Here is a 20,350-nt window from a genome sequence, read left to right as displayed (position 1 = left end):
AGATATCATGCATTCTCTCCTGCCTTCCACCTTCCCCACCCCAGGTGAGGTGGGTGCCCTTCCTCCAGGCCCCTATAGCAATCTGTGCTTGTCACACCGCGCTCTGGTACCTTACTCTGCCTGTAAATTTGCTGTTTGTTGTTCATGTTGGTATCTTCCTGCTAGTTCCAAGCTTGTTAACAGCTTAGTGAGTGAATGTGAATACACAAGGAAGGCAGCTGGACTTTTATTCCCCTCATTCAGATGGACTTCAAATAAACCCACAGTAACATTTCAGGACCTGCAGGGGACAGGGGACACTTCAACCAATGCTCCAAAGAGAATCGAAATATCCAAACTGTGGCTTCACATCTGTTCTTGATTATAGAAATTTAGAACTGTGAGCCAAGATGCTAAATCTAGAAAGTGCTTTAGGTCAGCTGGTGTCTTCACCCAGCATAGACACAACTGCTCGGTAATTGGTTACAGATACTTGCTCCTGCTGCAGAACCTTCGAAGAACCATGACCTGCCCCATCAGTTGTCAGCCCTGTGGGTTGGGGGATGTGGGATGCGCACCACATCCTTCCTGAGGGACAGAGCTTGGATGGGGACAGAAAATCTGCACGCTATGGTAGCTGTAGTTTAGAAAAGGTTTGCAGGTGAAGCTACCAGAAAGAGCTGGGAAAGCGCTCCTGCCGTCAGCACTTGGGGGTGTCCGAGGTTTGTGTCCTGGCTTTTCATGTCTTTGGGAATATGGAAAGTGGTAGATCCTCTCCCCTACAAAATGCAGACAACTGTAGGCCTTTCAGACAACGGCAGGGCACTCATGGACTCCCAAGGCTGTTCCAATGCCCTGATTAAGACGCTCTGGGAGCGGGAGGCTGAATGAATTAACGCACTATCCCCTGGGCTAGGGACGGGGAGTGAGTCAGGCCCTTCGTTCTATCGTGAACCCTTTTCTGACACCACAGCCCCTCCCCAGGGCCGGCCTCCGTGCTCTCGGGGCGCAGGGGAGGTGGGTGCCTTCCCCAAGGCCACGAAGCCCGGCCTGCCCGGCGCGCCCCCTCCCCCCGCTTGGACCCCTCCCCCGCCGCGCGGGCCGCTTCCGTGCACGTGACCGCGGCCGCGCGTCGCGCTCTGACGAGTTTCAGGGAGCCGGCCGCTCCTGGGCCGCTGTCGCTCCGGCTCGGCTGCGGCTGCTGTGCGGCGCCGGGCGGGCTCGGGCGCGGGCCGGGCCGAGGCGGGGCGCCGCCATGGAACCGTGAGTGCCGGCCTGGAGAGGCGGGCGAGGCGGGCGAGGCGGGCGAGGCGGGCGGGGCGGGCTGGGGTCCCCCGGGCGCCCCGGCCCAGAGTTGGGGCTCCGGCGTCCCGCTCCCGGGAGTCCTGCCGCGGGGCCCTCCGCCCACGTGGAACTCGGGGGACCCGGGAGGGAGCGCCGCCGGGCTTCGTGGGGGTGGCTCGGCGCAGGGACCCCCGACGGGCCTGCCAGCCCCGCAGGAGTTAGCAGTGGAGACGGCGTCCGGGTTCCAGGATGGGCCTCGGCCCGAGCTCATCCCAGGAAGGCCCTGCGAGGCCAACTCTGGCCCTGCTCGCTCCGGGGAGCCGAGTGACCCTCGTCCTTCCCCAGGGCAGCTCCATGGAGCTGGCTGAGGAATGGTCCGTCTCTCCTGAAGTCCATCCTCCCCGCCCCGCACAGCCTCCTGGGTGGAAAGACGGTGACCCCTGCCCCTGGCAGTGGCCCTGTTCATCACCTCTTTATTAAAAGCGCCCTAGGCGCCTCACTGCTTTTTGTGACCTAGCCCAGCGCCAGGTAGAGAGAGGCGCTCTCCGAAGAGTTTTTGATGATGTTGGCACCTTGGGAGCCTGCCACACACAGCCTGGTTAGAGCTCGTGGACACCAAGGTTTATGAGTTTTACTGTCTGCTGACTTTGGGCCTATTACCTTTGTGAAGTTCAGGGGTTTTATTGAGGAAAAACCTGTCCAGGGCCTCATAGACGCCGTCCCTAAAGCTTGCTTTTGACACAACAGTCACCTGGGTGTCCCCCCCCAGGGGACGTCCAGAAAAGGAGAGAGAATTAAAGAGAAGTTTAGCACCTGAGTTACAAAAGAGTTGAGGGAAGGGATGTCTGAAGTCTCTCTGCCAGGTGGAGCAGCGCCTGTGATTGGAGATTTGGAGGGCAGATTCCCACAATTGAACGCAGCCTTAAGACAGGACTGTGAGTTTCTCTGTGTATTTGGGGTTTTAGAGGCTGAAAGGGTTTGCCTTGGATTTCTGCTGATTTCTCTGACTGTAGACATAGAGACACAAGATCCGGGGATGTTGCCTGAATGCAGACAATTGTGATGGAAAGGAAGTTTTTTCCTCCTGCTTCTAAAGACATTTCTGACTTCAGCTGATCACTTTTGCACAACATAGGAAACCAGACTTGGATAAAATGTCAGACCCAGGTGGATGCTTTAATGGTCTTTTTAGTGAAGTTCCAGACGGAGGTAGGCTAGCAGTACTGCCTCTGCACAACTCCGGGGGACACCGTTCACTTGTGGTACGTGTGAATAGCACTGCTTCGAATACCACATGAAGGGCGCCATCTGGAGTTGTGCTAAGCGGTGACCCTGTAGCAGAGGGATAAGTTGCATGTTTTAGGAAGTCCTCACATACCGAATCTCCTTTAGGCCCGCACGGCACGGCAGCCCTGTCGTGTTTGGTGATGTTACTCCTGGTCCTAGGACTGAGAGCAGAGAGTTTGAAGTGGTGTGGGCGTTAGTCCACGTCTCCTGCAGGAATCCTGTGCTGTCTGTTACATGGCAGAAGCAGACCAGGCAAGAACTAAACAAGTAGCTGCAGAACCACTGCTTGAGTGAAGGGCCTTGGTGGAGTATTCCAGTCGCTCCAGCTGTGGAGGGTCGGCTGTGGGGATGCCCTCCTGTTGAGCAGGGGCGGAGGTGGTGAGATGAGCTTATCTAGAGGTCAGCCAGCCACCATCGTCCGGCACTCAAAACGGCACAGACCTGGAAATCAGAAAGTCTTTGGCAGCAAATACAAATCCTACCAGAAAAACAAAACAAAAAACCCTGACTAAGGCTAAAAACCTGGAGCGTGCATGGGACTTAGGCCCCCGGTAGGGTCAAAGTGCTCTTGGCCTACGTGACAGGGAGCCCCGTTGTGACAAGGAAGCGGGCAGAGAAGCCAGGAGAAAGTGGGCCTGGAGGAGCACGCTGAGGGGGAGCGGGACTAATGCGGTCTGTCCCACGGACCTCCCTGCCCAGCCTGTACTTTTTAAAAGAGCAGGAGAGATTGCCATCAAAGCCAGTCAGAATAGGGGGAGGGAATCGCTCAGTGGTGGAGTGTGTGCTTAGCATGCATGAGGTCCTGGGTTCAATCCTCAGTACCTCCATTAAAATAAATAAGTAAACCTAAATGACCTCCCTCACTCAGAATTTTTTTTAATTAAAAAAAAATGACTTCTAAAAAAACAGCGAGAATAAAGAGTTCCCAGTTCTAAAAACTTTATGCTTTAGTTTCCTGCAGACTCCTTTCCTTTTCTGAAAATGCTGGGGAAGTGAGAGATGCCGGGAGTTCAGGGGGAGGACGGAGTAGGGTGTGTCTCAGACGGTTGCTGCCATGACTAACAGGAACGCCTGTTTGTGCTGCCGGGCTCCTCGTAGTTGAGGTTTCTCAGGGCCACTTGTTGCTTAGCTCTCACGGCAGAATTTCTCTGCAAACGTCTATCAGGTTGCCTTTTGCGTGCAGCTCGCCTGGTACTTAGAACCAGTTTTTACAGAGTGTACTTTACATGTCTCTCTCATCCTGGGTGCGCTGAAGTATAAAAATATATTATTTAGCCTCCTTTTCTGCAGCAGCAGAGGAGTGGCACAAATTAGCACAGTGGGGCCCTGCTGTGGTTTCTGTGTCCCAGGCCTTCTGAGTGTCCCGGTGCTTGAGGGGACAGCAGACCTAGGTCAGTATCCTGTTCTTGCAACCACAGAGTTATTTAGGATTGCATCTCTTAGAATAATTTTTTTTTTCCTGAACCAGAGTGATCTCTAGAGTTAATGAAAGATAACAGAGCGTTTACCGCGTGGCAGGTACTGCTCTGAGCACTTTGCGCACATCATTTCATGCAACCTCATAGCCGCCCTTCCCGTGAAAAAGTTTCTCTTAGTTTTACATATGAGGAAGCTGAGGTGCAGAGAAGTCAAGTGAATTTCTCCAGGTCACAGCTGGCATGTCACACAGATAGAAAGGAGGATGGAAGCCCGGGAGTCGGCTCCAGAGCCCACAGTCTTGAGGTAGACATCCTCTCCTGCCTCTCAGTAACAGCTGGCCATGGCCGAGCATTAGCACGGCTTCCATGTCATAACTCACTTCACTGTCACAGCATCCCTTGGCCCTGGGCTCCCTCAGTTTCCTGAAATTTATAGTTCAAGAGCGAGAGGCCCTAGGAGGTGAAGTGGTTCCCCCAAGGTCACCCTGGTGGAGGGGCCTTCCAGCCCAGGCAGTTGGCCCCCCAGAGCCTGCCTTCTTGACCACCGGACTGCACTGCCCTGAGCTGGGCTGGGCGCCGCCCAGAGTGGGGCCTCCTTTGCTGTTCTGTTTGCCATGGGACAGGTTTTCAATGACCTGACTAGCGTGCTCCTGGCTGTGAGTCATTGGGCTCGCGGCCTGGCAAGGATACACATGAATTCGTGGTTCCTCTGGAGCTTAGGATGGCGTTCATTAAAATACATGTTGAGGTTTGAGCCTTGAATGTTTGCATCATGGCTTTTTTGAAGAACTGAAGATACATTTTTGTGATGTATTCAGGTTGGTTAATGGAAATTTCAGAATTCTTATTCTGTTCTTTAGAGTTTCTCCTTCTCAAAACCTATTAAATGGTAGGTTATTTTAAAAGGAAAGTTTGGTGAGGGGGCCAGAGTGAGGGCGTGGTGGGCCTCCTTTCTGCCCCCGACCTTGTGGGTTTCAATCCCACCCCCATCTCCTGCTGACTGAGAACTCAGTGGGTGTATACTTCCCCCAGCCTCTATTTTCCCATATGAAAAATGGGCTGATAATACTTGTCTCACAGAAAAGCGCCTGGCCAGGTACTAAGTAGATGCTTAGGGAATGTGGACTTCTGTCCTTCCCTTCAGTTGGTTGGATTCTAAACCAGAGGAGGGGAGATTTTACACAGTGGATCTTCAGGGTTAGAGGTTGGATGAAAACTGAGATTTTTTTCAAAAAAAGAAAAAGTAGGGGGAGGGGGCAAGCACAACCACTACTATGAAGGACTAGCTCGATTGCGTTCTTCCTGTGCACTTACTACACTGTTCTCAGCACTTCAGTTTTCGTTTGTGCTCCCACCGGCCCTGGGGATTATTCTGCCCATCTCTGGTTGGCACCAGGACTCCGAGGCCCTGAGAAGTTAGCTGTTTGCCCACAGGCGTCTGTCTAGGAAGTGGGGGAGTCAGATTTGAATCCAGCCCGACAGGCACCAGGCCAGCACTTTAGGCCACGGGAGATGAGTTGATTTTTATACAGATTATGAGAAAAAGAAAATCTAAAATATGAGAATAGACTGAGAGATCTGAACTGCTTTCCACTGCCCAGATTCTCATGTTTTAATTCTAAAGTGGGAAATCTGGGTTTGAGGTGAACAAATAGCAAAATGTGTAATCCTGAACTAGTTTCAGTCTTATCTGCCTGCTGTACCGTGACTTTCTGAGCTGAGATAAAATAGGTAATTCTTTGGTGTCACAAAGATGCATCAAAACTGGACAAGATCCATTATGGCATTTTCTGGGGAAGCAGTCTTCAAACTGAATATATATCAGTGCTTGCTTTGGCTTTCAAATAGGAAAGAAATTTGATTCTGAGAGCCCTGCAGCTTTTCTGTTGTTTTTCCCTCCTGGCTGCGTGTGCTCGTGGCCGGAGGGGCTTGGTCAAAGGCAAAGGTTGTTGGTGCTGGTTTCCGCCATCTGTCTCTCCCCATCACTTAGGGATGGCCCCTCCAGGAGTTTTCTCTGGTTCTCTGCTCACCCAGGTTCTATCCATTTCCAGGTCTTTCCGCTCCAGGCCCATAAAGAGGCTCATTGAGTGCTCGCCTCCCCCACGGTTCTTTCTAGTGCTGTTTTATGAACTCTTATGAGGCTCGTGTGGGAGGGAGAAGTGCTGAGTGGGAGAAGGAGTGTTGGCTAGAGGCAGTTGGGAGCTCCCGGTGGCCCTAATGGGGACACGGGCTTTCCGGCTGGCTGAGTGGAGGCAGGAGCATCTGACCCAGGGTACGCAGCCCAGGGGAGTGCGGTGCTGGGGGAAGACCCTTGCTAGGGGCTGTTTTGGGCAGTTCACAGACGGCAAAGGCTAGAGCCACAGAAAACATTAAAAGATAACATTGGAGGAAAAAGTGAAATTTTGATAGTTGATCATAGCAGGGAAAATGTTAGAACATTGGGGAAACCAGGGTGAAGCCAGGGAAGAACCAATAGTCATTGCATACCTGCCATTTGTCAGGCACAGCACTGGGCACCAGGAGGCCCTAGGGGAGCTCCAGGTAGGGGGAGGCGTGGAGGTGTATGAACAATTGTCACCCATGGTGACATCCGGGAACGGGTGTGTGCCTCCCGTCCTGCAGAGAGGAGACAGTTGCTTCCTTGGAGTGGTTGGGGGCGGCCTCACCAGAGCCAGGACCTCAGCTGGGCCAGGAAGGGTGGGCGCTTGGGGGCTGTAGGGAGCGGGGAGGGGACAGATGGAGTGGCAGAAGTAGGATGGCAGTAGAAAGGCCAGCGCCTGAGTGGCATGGATGGCTGGTGACTGTCTCACATTGTGAAAGGACAGTTCTAGATGCCTTGAACCAGAAGTTTTCCCTGTCTTCATGACTTAGTACCTTGAATTTTGTTTTTAAATATTTTGGTTTATTTAGGTGTGTGTATCAATGAGAAGCTTTTAGTTCTAATAGGCTATCTCATGGAAAGTGGCCTAGACAAGGGGGCGGTGGGGGCCAAAAGCTGAGGCAGGCATGTCCAAGGTTGACTGGGCGGCTCCGTGGCCCAGGTGACCCTCCGTCTTTCTGCTCTCCATCCTGGACCTGTAGGCAGTGTCCACCCACGTACGAGTGTTGTCACTGCAGCCGCTTGGGCCACGCTTACGTACACTGTTATGTCCATCGGAGACAGGTCTTTCCTCTCATCCACCTCTTCGTTAGGCAAGGAAACCTTTTCTAGCAGCACTCGGCTGATGTCTCTCAGATTCTGCACCGCAGCAGGGAGAAGGGCTGGGAAGATGAGGATCTGACATTTTCGGCCTCTGTTTCCGGGCCTGGTCTCGCTGGCAGGGGACCAGGGTGGGAGGGGCAGAGAACAGTGGTGCTGCAGCCCTAACCCAGAGACAGTCCCTTCATCTCCTGCGGCTGCTCTTCCTCCTTTAGAAGCGGGGGTGGGGGGAGGGCTGGGGGAGAGTTGTGTCCCAACAGATACATGCCCATAAATGTGGAACAGGCGTGCCGACGACAGTTGGTTGTGAAGTGCTTGGCTGTTACTCTGAGTGACAGGGGAGTCACCAGAGACTTGAGAACGAACACCCGTGGCTTTCATGGGAGTGACTGGGAGGGGAGCAGAGTGTGGGGACCGAGGGTGTAAGCAGGAAGATGGGGGTGTGCAATCCAGTGAAAGGTGGCTGAGGCTCAACCAGTGAAGTGAGAAGGGCTGAAGTCTCGATATATTTGGAAGGTTTTGTTGATCATCAGATATGGGGAGTAAGGGAAAGACTCCATAGTTTTTGGCCTGAGCACTACGGTTGGAGCTGCTGTTTCCTGAGGTGGGAAGACTGCAGGACGGGCTCAGTGGGAGATCAGGAGTCTGGGTTTTAGATGCATCGCACTTTGAGATGCCTACCAGATACCCCAGCGGAGATGTCGAGTAGGCGTTTCCTGTAAGTCAGAGTCCAGCTGGGCTGAGATATGAACGTGGAATCTCATGTGCTTTGTCTCTAAAGCCTCAACCAGGATGAGATTACCCAGGGAATGAGAGCAGAGAAGAGAGAAGGGAGGAGGCCAAGAGCAGCATCATGTGGATGAGCCCCTGTAAGGTGAGAATGCTATTCGCCTGGAGAGACCCCTACAGAATAGTTTTCCAGCCATTTTCTCATGAGAATTGCTGTCTTCACAGACTTCACCTTCCTTGGAAGCGGTCCCTGGGAGCTGCTTATGAATATGCATAATGAAGGGAAGGCAGGGCTTCCAGCGATTGGGATTAAGGCTGCGATTTTGAGGGTTGGCTTTCCAAGAAAGGTGTTTTTAGTTTCTCTAGGAAATATGTCTATGCTATTTTAAATCACACATGAAACTGAGATTAATTTAGAAGGGACCTAAAGAGTCCAGGCTGATGCTAAGGTGACAGTCTGTTCCATTGCATTTGAGAGGTCTTCCAAGGGCCTGGGGCTCCAAAGAGACCAGAATTTTTGAGTGTGTGTTTTAGATGCCTGAGTGTGAGAAGATACGTGGACCTGGAGAGGAAGGCTGATGTATGGGTCCCCTCAAGAAAAGACGAAGAGACACTGGTCATGGGCTGGCAGGGTTGTGTAGGAAGTCTTCCTGCCCTAGGGTTCATCGGCTGCTGTGCCGACGTGGCCAGGGTGTGTGGGGAGATGGGGAGCCTTTTCCCTGTCCCTAGTGTCTCCCCACCAATTTGAGGGAACTACTCACTTTTGAGGAAACGATGAAAGTTGAGTGGAACAGATGTTTTCTGAGTGCATGCTATGTGTCTGGAGTCCATGAAGATAGATTGATACTTTGTCTTCAGGCACTCAGCTATGTAGTGCGGGCCGCACGTGTTGTAATGTTTTAAAAGGTGGGCAGCCACGAGAGGTGGGGAAGTGAGGGAAAACCTCATGGGGAAGGTGGGACATTCAGGTGAGCCATAAATACTGGGCCAGATTTAGATGATTTGGTGGGGAGAAGAGAGAGCATTTCAGACCAGGAAAGCAGTATATGAGTGGGCTAGTCTGGAGCCTGGCTGGACCATGTTGGGAAGCTTTATAGAACTTAAGCCCTAAGCCCTGGAGTCTGATGCTTGTGTTTGAATGCTGCCTCTGCCAGCATTAGTAGCTTTGTAATCAGGCCTTTCTAAGCCTGAGCTTTTTCATCTGTGAAATGGGAATGTTAATATTCCCTACTTCAGAAGGCTGTTGTGATGACTAAGGGAGGTTGTGATTCATGTAGGATACGTGCAGGGTGTTAGGAATTGTAGGGGAAGATTTGGGAGGGCCTTGAGAGCCAGAGGAGGAGTTTAAACTCAGTCGAGTTGGCTGTGGGAGCCACCTAGGCTTTCTGTGTAGGGGAGTGTGTGAACAGTGCCATAAAACCCGCAGAGGAGGCTGCCTCTGGAAGGCTGCTGCAGTAGTTGTGTGGGAGGTGTTGAGGCTGGACTGCAAGACCGGCGTGCTGGGAATGGGGGGGAAGGTAGGAAGCTGTGTGGGACGAATGAGAGCAGGACATCAGGGTGACTCTGAGGCTTCTGGATGTGGGGGTGGACAAAGGGGAGAGGCAGGAGACGGGCAGTGGAAGCGGGATTTTCATTTTTGTTGTTTCGTTTTTTAATGGATTCTGTCTTAAACCTATTGACCATAAAGTGATGTGGGACTTCTAAGTGAAAATGTCTTGGGAGCCACGATTTTTGAGTGGGGTCTGGGGCAGGCGGGAGGTTGGGGATGGTCCTGGAGGCGGGAAGGACTGTTAGAGAGGAAGCAGGTCTGTGAGTGTTGGAGGGTCCAGAGCGTGGGGTCCCTAGTCTGGGCTGGAGAGTGCTCAGAAGAGGATGGGCGACAGTAGAGGAGGCGGGTCCGAGGGTCCAAGGCCCCTCGGTGGTCGGCTGCATCTGTTTTCTGCACCACAGTCCTGCCTCTGAGCATTGGCAGAGATACTTCTGTGGGTGACCTGATCGCAGGACATAAGGGCTGTCTGCTCAGTGAGACTTGCCCAGCAGGGGGATCGTTTAGGGTAGCTGGGTTGTTAGGGCCAGGCTGGCATTTCAGCAGGGAGGTGGAATGGGAAGTAGGCAGAGGAACTACTGGGTGTCTGGAGGCCTGCCAGAAGGCCGCTGTTGCGTTGGGGGTGAAATGAAACCCGTGGGCGGGGGTAGGGGCCGCCCGAGCTGAGTTTGCTCTGGTAAACTGCTTTTCCTGGCTTTTAGTGACACGTTGCGAGCAGGACCATGGAGAGGGAGGCGTTGTCAGCCAGATGCTGTGGTCTGGGCACTGTCCCCCATGCACACATGACACCAGTGTCTTCCCAGAGTGAGGATGCCTGGACGGGTGTCCTGCTCGTCAGGCCGAGAAGGACAGAGGGAAGCGAGACCTGCTGCCCTGTCCCCAGCAAGCCTCGGTCAGCGGGGGTGGTTGTGATGCTGTTTTCTCAAGCAGGGGCTTAGCTCGCCTTCTCTGTGTCTTTTTTCCATCTGGTTGGGTGAGGCCTGATGGCTGAACCAAGAACATTTCTAATAAAATGGGAGTTTTAAGGAAGGGGAAACGCTAGGTCTTTATTCCGTCCCCAAGGAGAAGGTTGGAGAAGCACCCTGGGTGGCTTGTGTGTTGCTGGAATTTGATCTTGTGCTGTCATCCCCTTTCTTCACCCTCGTTTCTCAGCATTCCTTCTCACCTGCTAAACAAGTGCTTTTATAACGAAACATTGATAATGTGTTTTATTTACAAGATGTTTTAAACATCATATTTTAAGTATAACTATTCCTATTCTGTTTTCCTTTGCTTCCAAGTCACCTGTTCTGTCCTTTCCCGCTGCTGGGGAGCCCTGGGTGCTCCTCAGAGCCCCGAGTGGCCCGAGACCAGCAGAGTTGGAGTGCTGTGAGGGACTTGGTAATTTTTTTAAGCGACTTTAGATTTACAGAAGAGTGGCCAAGACAGTGCAGTGTTTCTGCACAAGCTTTGCCAGGCTTCCCTCGCGACAGCGTCCTGGACCCCTGCACACTTGTCGGAGCGAGGTCGGCATCGGGGCAGTGCTGCGAACTCCCGACCCTGTTCGTGTCCCCGGCGTCTAGTCCATTCAGCTTTGCATTGCTGTTCACAGTGAGGATGCCCAGCGTAGCTAGGAGCATGCCTTCCCTCTGCAGGGTGTGCCGAGGCCTCTCACCCGGGGGTGACAGGGAAGTGACACCGGAGACCTTCTCCTGCCAGCCCACCCGGCTTCCCCAGAGGCCTTCACAGAGGGGCCCCTGCTCCGTCCTGCTACCAGAGCCGCCTCCTGGCAGTGGTGGTTACTGCCAAGGGCAGAGCTGTGGCATCTTGGCCAAGAGTCCTGAGGTCTCTGGATCTCGGTTTCCCCAGGTGCACGTCCAAGGGGCGGGGCTTCCTCCTGGAGGTGATGACCAGTTCTCATGTTTTAAGACTCTCAGGCCTCTTATGATCTTTTGGGTCCAAAATCTGAGTTGGGATCAGGCCACTTAATTCATGAGCTCTCACTGCCCATGCACAGTAGTGTCTTTGGTGGTTCGGCCTTCAGACCTGGGTCCCCGAGGGAAAGATGGAGGCACTCATGCCTTTATTTCTTCACTAGTCTCATCGTTCTGTGAAACATGGGGATCTGACAGTTCACTGGCGCAGGCTGGGCAGTTCCTGCTGGAGAGTGCTGACTTCGTGTAAGCAAAGCCACGTCAGAGTGACTAGGGCCACCTTTGCCCTGAGATGCCACCCAGCTGGTTTCCTGCCTGGGAGCAGGGCTCTCCAGCCCAGGAAGAGAGAGGGTGTGCGTGCGTGCAGGGCCATGTGAGCTTCATACTGCAAGAGCAAACAGCCTCTCCTTCCCTTTCCGGTCCCAAACCTGTTTCTCTCCCTTCCTGGGGGTGCTGTCTCCTGCCTGGGAGGCATGAGAAATTCCTTCCTGCCCTCTAAGCTCCCCAGACCAGGAAATGCTGGGCAATTTAAAAAAACAAAGCAAAACAGAAAACCCCACTGGCTCTCATCTCTGGGTTTGTGGGTCTCCTGGCCAGGTCGTAGTGTGGGGGCTGGTCTCCCTTGTAGCAGCTGAATTGGAGCTTGGTCAGGCAGCTGCCTTACAGCCTGTCTGGGGCTGCTGGTCGGGGCAGCAGTGAGGGCTTGAGACCTGCCCCACCTCGAGCACTCAGCATCTGGTACTTCACAGGTTTCTCTGTGGTTTGCCGGCCCCTGGGGTAGGGAGTTCTGAAAGAGAAGTGATACCTACCCCACCACCGTATTATTCTGACCAAAGGATAAAGTAGGGATGAACAGGAGGGATCTGATGGGGTGGGCATTAGGATGGATCTCCTGAATTCATTTCCATGCCAGTGTCCGTCACAGAAAGCTGCTTAGTTGCATCAAAACCAGACCCCACAGGCAAGGCCTGGCTGAGCTTCACCAGGATGGGTGACGCAAGTGAGGGGCCTTAAGCTGCGAGGAGCCCTGGGCAGGAAACTCCAAGCTGGACAGCCAGAAGTTCAGACAGAAAATGTGGAGCTGGTGGCGCCTGGAACCCCCCATTCTGGACCGGACTGTGGCTGCCAGCCTGCGTCTGTGTGTCTTCGTGTGATCACTTAGGGTCCTCCACGCACTTGGGCTCTACTCTGGCCACTGAAGGTGGGGTGTGGCAGGCTTGGGCCCCCACTGCTGTGGACTGGTGATGTGTGCCACAGCGCATTCTCCTGCCGCGAGGAGTGGGTTCTTCCTGGCCCCGTGCAGAGCTGGGGAGCCATGTCCACAGAGTGCTGGGCCCAGGACATACCGGGGTGGCACCCACCCCAGCAGTGGTCATTGAGGTTATTTAGACGGTTTTGTCAGGCGAGTCACCTGGTTTGAGACTAGGTCCTCCCCTGAGGTGAGGGCTCACAGGGGCAGGGAGGCCTGCTGCAGCCTGTGCATGGCTGATGGGGAGGCCTTGGCCCTGCCCGCCCACCGCTCACCCGGTTTCTCCCCACAGGCTGGCGCCCATGCGGCTGTACACGCTCTCCAAGCGCCACTTCGTGCTCGTGTTTGTCGTCTTCTTTGTCTGCTTCGGCCTGACCGTCTTCGTCGGGATCAGAGGTGAGGAGCAGTTTTTGCACCTTGTCATTTACAGTTACGTGGGGCAGCGCCAGTCCGCCCTCGCAGCTGTACCCACTCACTCTCACCCGCCAAGGGACCCATGGCGGAGGGGGACGCCTGGAGGGGTGGCCCTGGTCCTGCCGTGCACAGCGGCCGGGGCCTGCGCTCAGCTTGGCAACGCCGGGTGGCCTGGACCGAATACCTTCTGTTGGGAGAGTCCATTGTGCTCCAGGACCTGCCTGAACGCTGGGGAATCCAGAACATGCTGGCAGATCGGGGAGACAGGCCACGCGAACGGTTCCAGGGCAGCAGGTTCCGGGAGGGCGCAAGACAGCGGTGAGCCCAAGGCTGGGGTGGCCTCTGCTGTGGTAACACTCTGGGCTCTCGGCAGGAAGGAGTCTGCAGATGCTGTTTGAGGGAAAGAGCCACACCGTGAGGATGTGAGAGTCCAGAATGCCTTTGAAACCGTCCAGAACAGCCCCCTTTCACCCAGATGGGAAACGGAGAACCCAAGTCCGCTTCCCAGAAACCTGAGTTTCTTCAGTCCCACCCAAGGGCTAGGAGACCCGGAGTTTCCTTAGGCTGTTTCTTCTTTCCTTTCTCCTAAGTGTCTTTTCAGTGAGGCTGGTTTCTGGCAGGTGTTTATTTAATTAAGGCACTTAACAGTAAAGTGTGATGACAGTTGGGCTTAGCCTGTCCCAGGGGGCACTTGTGCCTAAGAAGGCTGGTTTCTCAGCCTAAACTGAAACTTGGGTGGTGCCTGGGCTGAGGGGCCGGGGGAGAGGGTGGAGGTTTAGGTGCTATTTGCCTGCTGATGAAGATGATGATGGTGACAATAGCAACTGTAGCCAGCCCCCAAGGGGTCACAGTTACAGGCAGCACACTGTCCTTTAAGATCCGTAGGGAAGGCATGAGTATTCTCGTGGTCTCCAGTCTCACGGGACTTCAGCCAACTCTTGTTTCCTTAAGTCACTGTCTGTCACAAACATCCATGATTACATTCAACCCTCTCCACTCTTGCAGAAATGAAAAGTGATGTACTAAGGCTGAGATGAGGAAAAATATGTCAAGATTTCCAACCCCCTTTCCTTCTTCCCTAGGGCACTAGTGTTAGCAGGTTCTCCAGAGAAATAGAATAATATCTATACATGGAACAGAACCCACAGGGCACGTGTAGGTACAGAGATACAGATTCGTCATGAGGAATTGGCTCACATGATTATGGAGGCTGAGAAGTCCCCAGATCTGCAGTCAGCAAGCTGGAGACCCAGGATTGCTGGGGTGTAAGTTCAATCTGAGTCCAAGTCCGAATGCAGGAGCAGAGGAATGTCCCAGCTGGAAGCCAGTCAGGGAAGGAGAGCAAATTCTCACTTACTCAGCCTTTTTCGCTCTGTTCAGTGGATTGCCCACCCACACTGGGAGAGCAGTCGGCTTTACTCAGCTACCGTTCAAACATAAATCTCATCCAGAGACACCCTCAGGACACAATTAGAATAATGTTTAACCAAATTATCTGGGCATCCCATGGCCCAGTTGACACATAAAATTAACTATAACAAGTCCATCACCTGTCAACTTGGCATCTGTACGCATCTCCTTAAACCACACATAATCTCCAAATAAAGACCATAACAAGGTCATTAGTCCTTCTGATGTGGTACAGCTATCCTGCATGTAACCAAAAATTCACTACCCTTCCCCAGAAGAGGAGGTAAGGTCCTTGAGTGATGTTAATTCTTCTCCTCTGTATCCTGTAACTTACACACTATGATATAAAGTCAGTAATACATCTTATGTTACTTGTTAGGGGAATGAGAGAGGGAAGACAACAAAGATGTTAGCTTAGTGTATATCTTTATGCACACACAGAGGCCTGTTCAAGACGAAATGAGGAGGAGATACTCATGAGCGTTAAAGTCCTCTTTTCTGTAACTAGTTGCGTGGTCACAACAGGTGTTCATAACTGACTCATTCCACCGCCTGTTCCGTACTCCCTGCGCCTTCAGCAGGCACCTCAGGCGGTCATGGTTCTTCACCTGGTGGGATGACCCGAACCTGCACCCCTGAGGAGCCTGGGCTGTTAGTGTTCCTGCCCTGACCTGGGTTGTCATTTTCCACTGACCTTAATCCCAGGTCCTGGTAATACTGAGAGATGCCCTAAGGGACCTCCTCAGGTGTACTTCTCCCTACCCCAGCGTGGAGTAGAGTCCAGTTCCCCGTGGTGGTCAGGGTCAGCCACCCCAGCCAGCACAGGAACCCCCTTCTTTGCCTGTTGATTCTGACGCACAAGGAGCCCAAAGTGGCGGGGTGGCGGTGTTAACTTCCAGTTCCGTGAGATCATTGCCGTGTCTTGGGGTGGAAGCCTTCCTCCCTGTGGAACTAAGACCTCTAGGCCAGCAGAGCACAAGATCACAGGGACAGGAGTCGGTATTTTGCTAGTCACTGCGGGTAATAGTGAGGGGCACCACGCCCATTTCCGCCCCTTGACTCTTGGATCTGGGGATCAGGCTCTGGGAGAATCAGCACCACATATTGGATGCTGACTCGGAGCATATGCAGCGTCCAGGGAGCCCTGCCCCAGCCTGCAAGGTATTGCCACTTAGCTGGCACTGTCACTGAGTCTTCTAAAGGCCATTCCACCATTCCATCAAACCAGCTGCTCAGGATGGTGGGGAACGTCGTAAGAGCAGTGAATTTCATGACTGTGGGCCCATTGCCACAGCTCTTTTGCTGTGAAGTGAGTTCCTTGATCAGGAACAATGCTGTGTGGAATAGCTTGACTATGGATAAGGTGTTTGGTAAATCCATGAATGGTAGTTTTGACAAGAGCACTGGGTGCAGGGAAGGCAAATCCATACCCAGAGAAAGTGTCTATTGCAGTCAGGACGAAACGCTGCCCCTTCCACAATGGAAGTGGTCCCGTGTCATCAACCCTGCCACCAGGTAGCTGGCTGATGGCCCTAGGGTATGGTGCAGCGTCTCTGCTGCTGGCAGTTGGGCAGCTCAGGTCACATGGTGACTTGTTGGTCATGGGCACGCTTTCAGTCTCTCCCAAGGCCTGGTAGCAGGCCAAGAGGTGTTTCTCGAAAGGAGAGTAGTTGTGGAGGGTGGCAGGCTTTGCTCCAAACCCTAAGGGCCTGCCCTGAGATCCACCTGTGGGGCCTGCCAAAGGCTCCAGGCAGCACCCCTTTCTGCCACTGATGCTTCAGGCACCACTGGATCTGCTGGACCACGTGAGCCGAGCGGCGGAGCAGCTCCCGCGGCAGCCTGACCTGTGGGCCGCCTTCTCTTGTTCTGGGCCCCACTCACAACCAGCAGCTTTTTGGATCACTAGGTAAATAGTCCACTGTGTCACACCCGAATTAGGAATATATTGCCTCCAAAGCCCATAGAGGCCCCCTAGGTGTCATACCTCCCTTTTGGTTGTAGGGTGGGCCAGATGCAGCAACTTACCTGTCACCTGAGAAGGTGCCCACCACGGGACCCCTAGAAATTTTGCCAAGGTGGAAGGTACCTGAATTTTAATTGAATTTATTTTCTACCCTCCTGACACCAAATATTATGCCAATAAGTTTAGAGTAGTTGCTACTTTTCTCACTAGGTCCAGTCAGCCTCATCTCATCAGGGTAACGGCCCAGTGTGATAGCTTGTGGAAGGGAAAGATGACCAAGAGCTCTGTGAACTAAATTGTGGTGTGGGGCTGGAGAGTTGATACACCCCTGAGGTAGGGTAGTGAAGGTGAATTACTGGCCTTGCCAGCTGAAAGCAAAGAGCTTCTGGTGAGCCTTGTTGTTAGGGATGGAGAAAAAGTCATTTGCCAGGTCAGTAGCTGCGCATCAGTTACCGGAGGATGTGTGAATTTGCCCAAGCAACGAAACCCATCTGGTACAGCAGCTGCAGTTGGAGTCACCACCTGGTTAAGCTTACAATTATCTACCGTCATTCTCCAAGATCCACCTGTCCTCTGCACAGGCCAAATAAGTGAGTTGAGTGGGGATGTGGTGGGCGTCTTTCAGGTCCTTGATGGTCACACTCATGTCCACAATCCCTCCAGGAGCATGATGCTGTTTGGTTGACTGTTTTCGTAGGTAGAGACAGTTCAAATGGCTTCCACTTGGCCTTTCCTACCGTAATGGCCCTCACTTCACAAGTCAGGGAACTAATGCAGGGATTCTGACAGCTGCTGAATATATCTGTTCAAATTGTGCATTCTGGAACTGGGGAATTAGCATTAGAATTAGAATGGGTTTGCGGACCCACTGGGCGCATTGTGACACATCCCTGCGCTAAAACCCCATTATCACCTGACTTCTATAGGTCTCTCCTCTGGTAGACTACAGTGATTTTTTTTTTTAAATGGAAGTATGAACCCAGGACCTCGTGCATGCTCAGCATGTGCTTTACCACTGAGCTGTACCCTTCCCCCAGCAGTGATGTTTTGAGTCCCTGGAAATTAGCGTCAGTTCAGAGCCAGTGTCCAGCAGTTCCCAAAATGTCTGATTTTATTCCCCCGGTGCAGTTGCCCTGGTAGAAGGCCATAGATTCCTTTGGGAGGATGATTAACAGTATAAATTTTCAGCAGTGTACTGGGGTGCTTTCTTAAGGGGACCCAACCTTCCTTTCATTCAAGGGCCTTTATGTCTGTAAACTGGCTTAAATCTGGAAACTGTTGATGGGTTGTGACTCTCTGTTTTTATGATGTAGGTTAGACTTTTGTTCACTTGACCTAGAACTTTTCTGCTTATGCAGATCAAGTAAGAATTTAGTAGGCAGCCTGTGTGTTTCACTTCTAGGAACAGCGTGATCGGTTAGCTGAGGCCGTAGGTCTGTGCGGATCAGACTGTTCTGCTTGCTGCTTTAACTACTGTGCGTTCCGGTGACCACACCCACCTTGCCTTTGGCAGTTGCACGCCACCACCTGGCCCCTGCCACCTGTTAGATCCAGTTACTCCTGTTGCATTTTGTTTTCCGAATTCAGTGGCCGTAGTTCCCACTGTAAGGCCTGGGCTGCAGAGAAGGCAGCCACAGAGCTCTTTAAGGATGCCAGGGACTCCCCTCACAGATTTATTTCTCATGGTGGTGAAAAGTTTGTCTTCTGGAATCTCCTAGTAGGTCTTAAATGACACATCCACCCTAGCATACGTCTCCCCAAGCCTCCTCTGCGTTAAACCTAAGCAGGGGCAGGATTCACTCATGGAACCACCTTTTAGTCCATGTTTTAGCTAATCAACCAGCCAAACTATTACGATCCTTTCCGACTCCCTGAGCTACAACTGTCAAGGCAGAATCTCTGCCTTGTGAGCCCACAGCCATGTATTTGGCCTCATTCAGCTTTATGTTCCTTCCACCATTATCCCACACATGTTCCCTGGGTTTCAGTCTGCATAAGTCAGAAAACTCGGGAAAACACCTCCTTTTGGGTCACAATCTGTGTGTCACCTCTGGGGTCTGCTGGGACTTGAGCTGGGTTTAGGTCTAGAGGCCAGAGGGGTGCTGGGGTGGGTCCTGAGGAGAATCAGCATTGTCCTGTGTGGTAGCTCCCTTCCATGGGCAGTGCAGGGTTAATCCCTCAGAAGAGGGTGGAAAGGCCACTTCCCCCAGGAATGGGGAGGACTCTTCCCCTGGGAGAGATGCCTCCTGAGAGTTTAGCGGCTCTGTGTCCGCAGCTTCATGGGGATCTTCCTGCACGTCCCAGCAACAGGATCCCGCTCTTTCCCCGTCAGCTCACTCACTTCAGCAGTGAGACGCCCTGCCAGGCTGGGAGTTCAACTCGTGTTGTAATTCAGCCAGTTACAGGAGGAGATTCAGTTTGATTTTCAGCAGTCTCAGCCCTGTGGCTGGAGGAAGTAAGGGCCTCCTTCAGGGCACACTTAGAAGCTTTCAGATCTTCTCTGCAGCCCTGGAGCTGGGAATTCAAACCCCTGAGCTCGTCCTTTTCTTTCACCACTTTGTCCAGCTGCAGTAGGAGCAGCCAGCCAGCCTCGGTACGTTTATAGTTTTCCAAGAATGTTCTAAAGGACTGTACACAGGGCCGCTTAGCTCCTCGCTTCTCCTCGGTGGTTGAGGAGGAGTATCCAGGGAAGGTATGGTGTGTATTTTCACGGACTTTCCGTGTTCTCTTTGCTTTTGGACATACGGTCATTAGCATCTTTAATCAGATTAGAGAGCAGGTTCCAGCGAGCCCAGAACCAATATAGAAAACTCATCCTTAGCATGCTGCGCCTCTAGAACCACTCTCAGCACCAAAACCTGTGCTAGCCAGGGTTCTCCAGAGAAACTGAACTGATAGGAGATACACACATATACAGGGAGAGACAGAGACAGAGACACATGGTGGGGGGAGGGGAGAGAGAGAGCAATTCATTACGAGGAATTGGCTCTCATGACTGTGGAGGCTGAGAAGGTCCGCAGTCTGCGGCAGGCGAGCTGGAGACATGGGAGGGCCTGTGGTGTAAGTTCTGGTCTGTGTCTGAAGGCCAGAAGGTCAGGTGGAGACTGAGGGGCCGGCCCGAAGGTGGAGAGCCCAGGCAAGGAGAGCAGATTGTCCCTCCCTCAGCTTTTGCTCTATTCAGACCTTCAACAGTTTGGATGCGGCCCACCCACACTGGGGAAGGCAGTCTGCTTTACGTTAGTCTACTGATTCAAAAAGTGATCTCACCCAGAACCACACTTACAGACACCCCAGAATAATGTTTAGCCAAATATCTGGGTACCCTGTGGCCCAGTCAACTTGACACAAAGTCACCATCACAAGTCCTCTGCTCCCAGTTACTTTATATGGTAAAGTTATTAGGATTTCAGAGTTAGGAGTGCCTTAGGGACCACTGGGATAGTCACCCTCACTTTGCAAATGAGGAGGTGGAGATCTGAGAAGCTGTACTGGCTGAGGCTAGAATCTGGGCTTTCCTGACTCCCAGTTCTTAGTTCTTTCTGGGAAACCAGACTGCCTTACCTCCTGGGCCGGGCGTGCACTCAGATTGAGAATCTGTGGGTACAAGCCTCCTTCCTACGCGGAGATGTGTCCGCTCAGCGTGCGTAACGCGCTCCAGAGACGTGCTCCTGCCCCGTTGGCGTGTGCGCTTGTGTAGCTCCTCCAGGGGGAGGGTCGTGGGCAGCAGCCTGGGCGTGGCCACTGAGGCAGCCCCGAAAACTGGCGCTATGAGCTGAGGGGACTTTGCTTTAGAACAAACCCAGTTCTAAATTAAATTAAAAGCAGGTTCACAGTGTTTCCTTTGACTACTTCTTATAAGACCAAAGCGCTGAAACATTGCTAAGGTTCTGTGAATATTTCCAGAAAAGCCTTGAGTGTATATTGTGTATGTAATGCTTTTTTTTTTTTCAATATCCTCA

General features: G+C 52.8%; 1 protein-coding gene across 1 annotated transcript in view; it reads left to right on the top strand.

Annotated features, from left to right (window-relative positions):
• The first annotated feature begins 1,083 nt into the window (after positions 1-1,083).
• Positions 1,084-20,350, top strand: part of TMEM181 (transmembrane protein 181) — a 50,679-nt gene continuing 31,412 nt past the window's right edge. The window contains exons 1-2 of the mRNA XM_074368072.1: positions 1,084-1,242; positions 12,897-13,000. Coding sequence (XP_074224173.1) covers positions 1,235-1,242; positions 12,897-13,000 — 112 coding nt within the window. The 5' untranslated portion in view covers positions 1,084-1,234. The remainder of the gene's footprint in view (positions 1,243-12,896; positions 13,001-20,350) is intronic.

Source organism: Camelus bactrianus, chromosome 8, assembly GCF_048773025.1.
Source record: "Camelus bactrianus isolate YW-2024 breed Bactrian camel chromosome 8, ASM4877302v1, whole genome shotgun sequence".
In the NCBI taxonomy this organism is placed as follows: domain Eukaryota; kingdom Metazoa; phylum Chordata; class Mammalia; order Artiodactyla; family Camelidae; genus Camelus; species Camelus bactrianus.
This window is presented reverse-complemented; position numbering and strand designations above follow the sequence as displayed.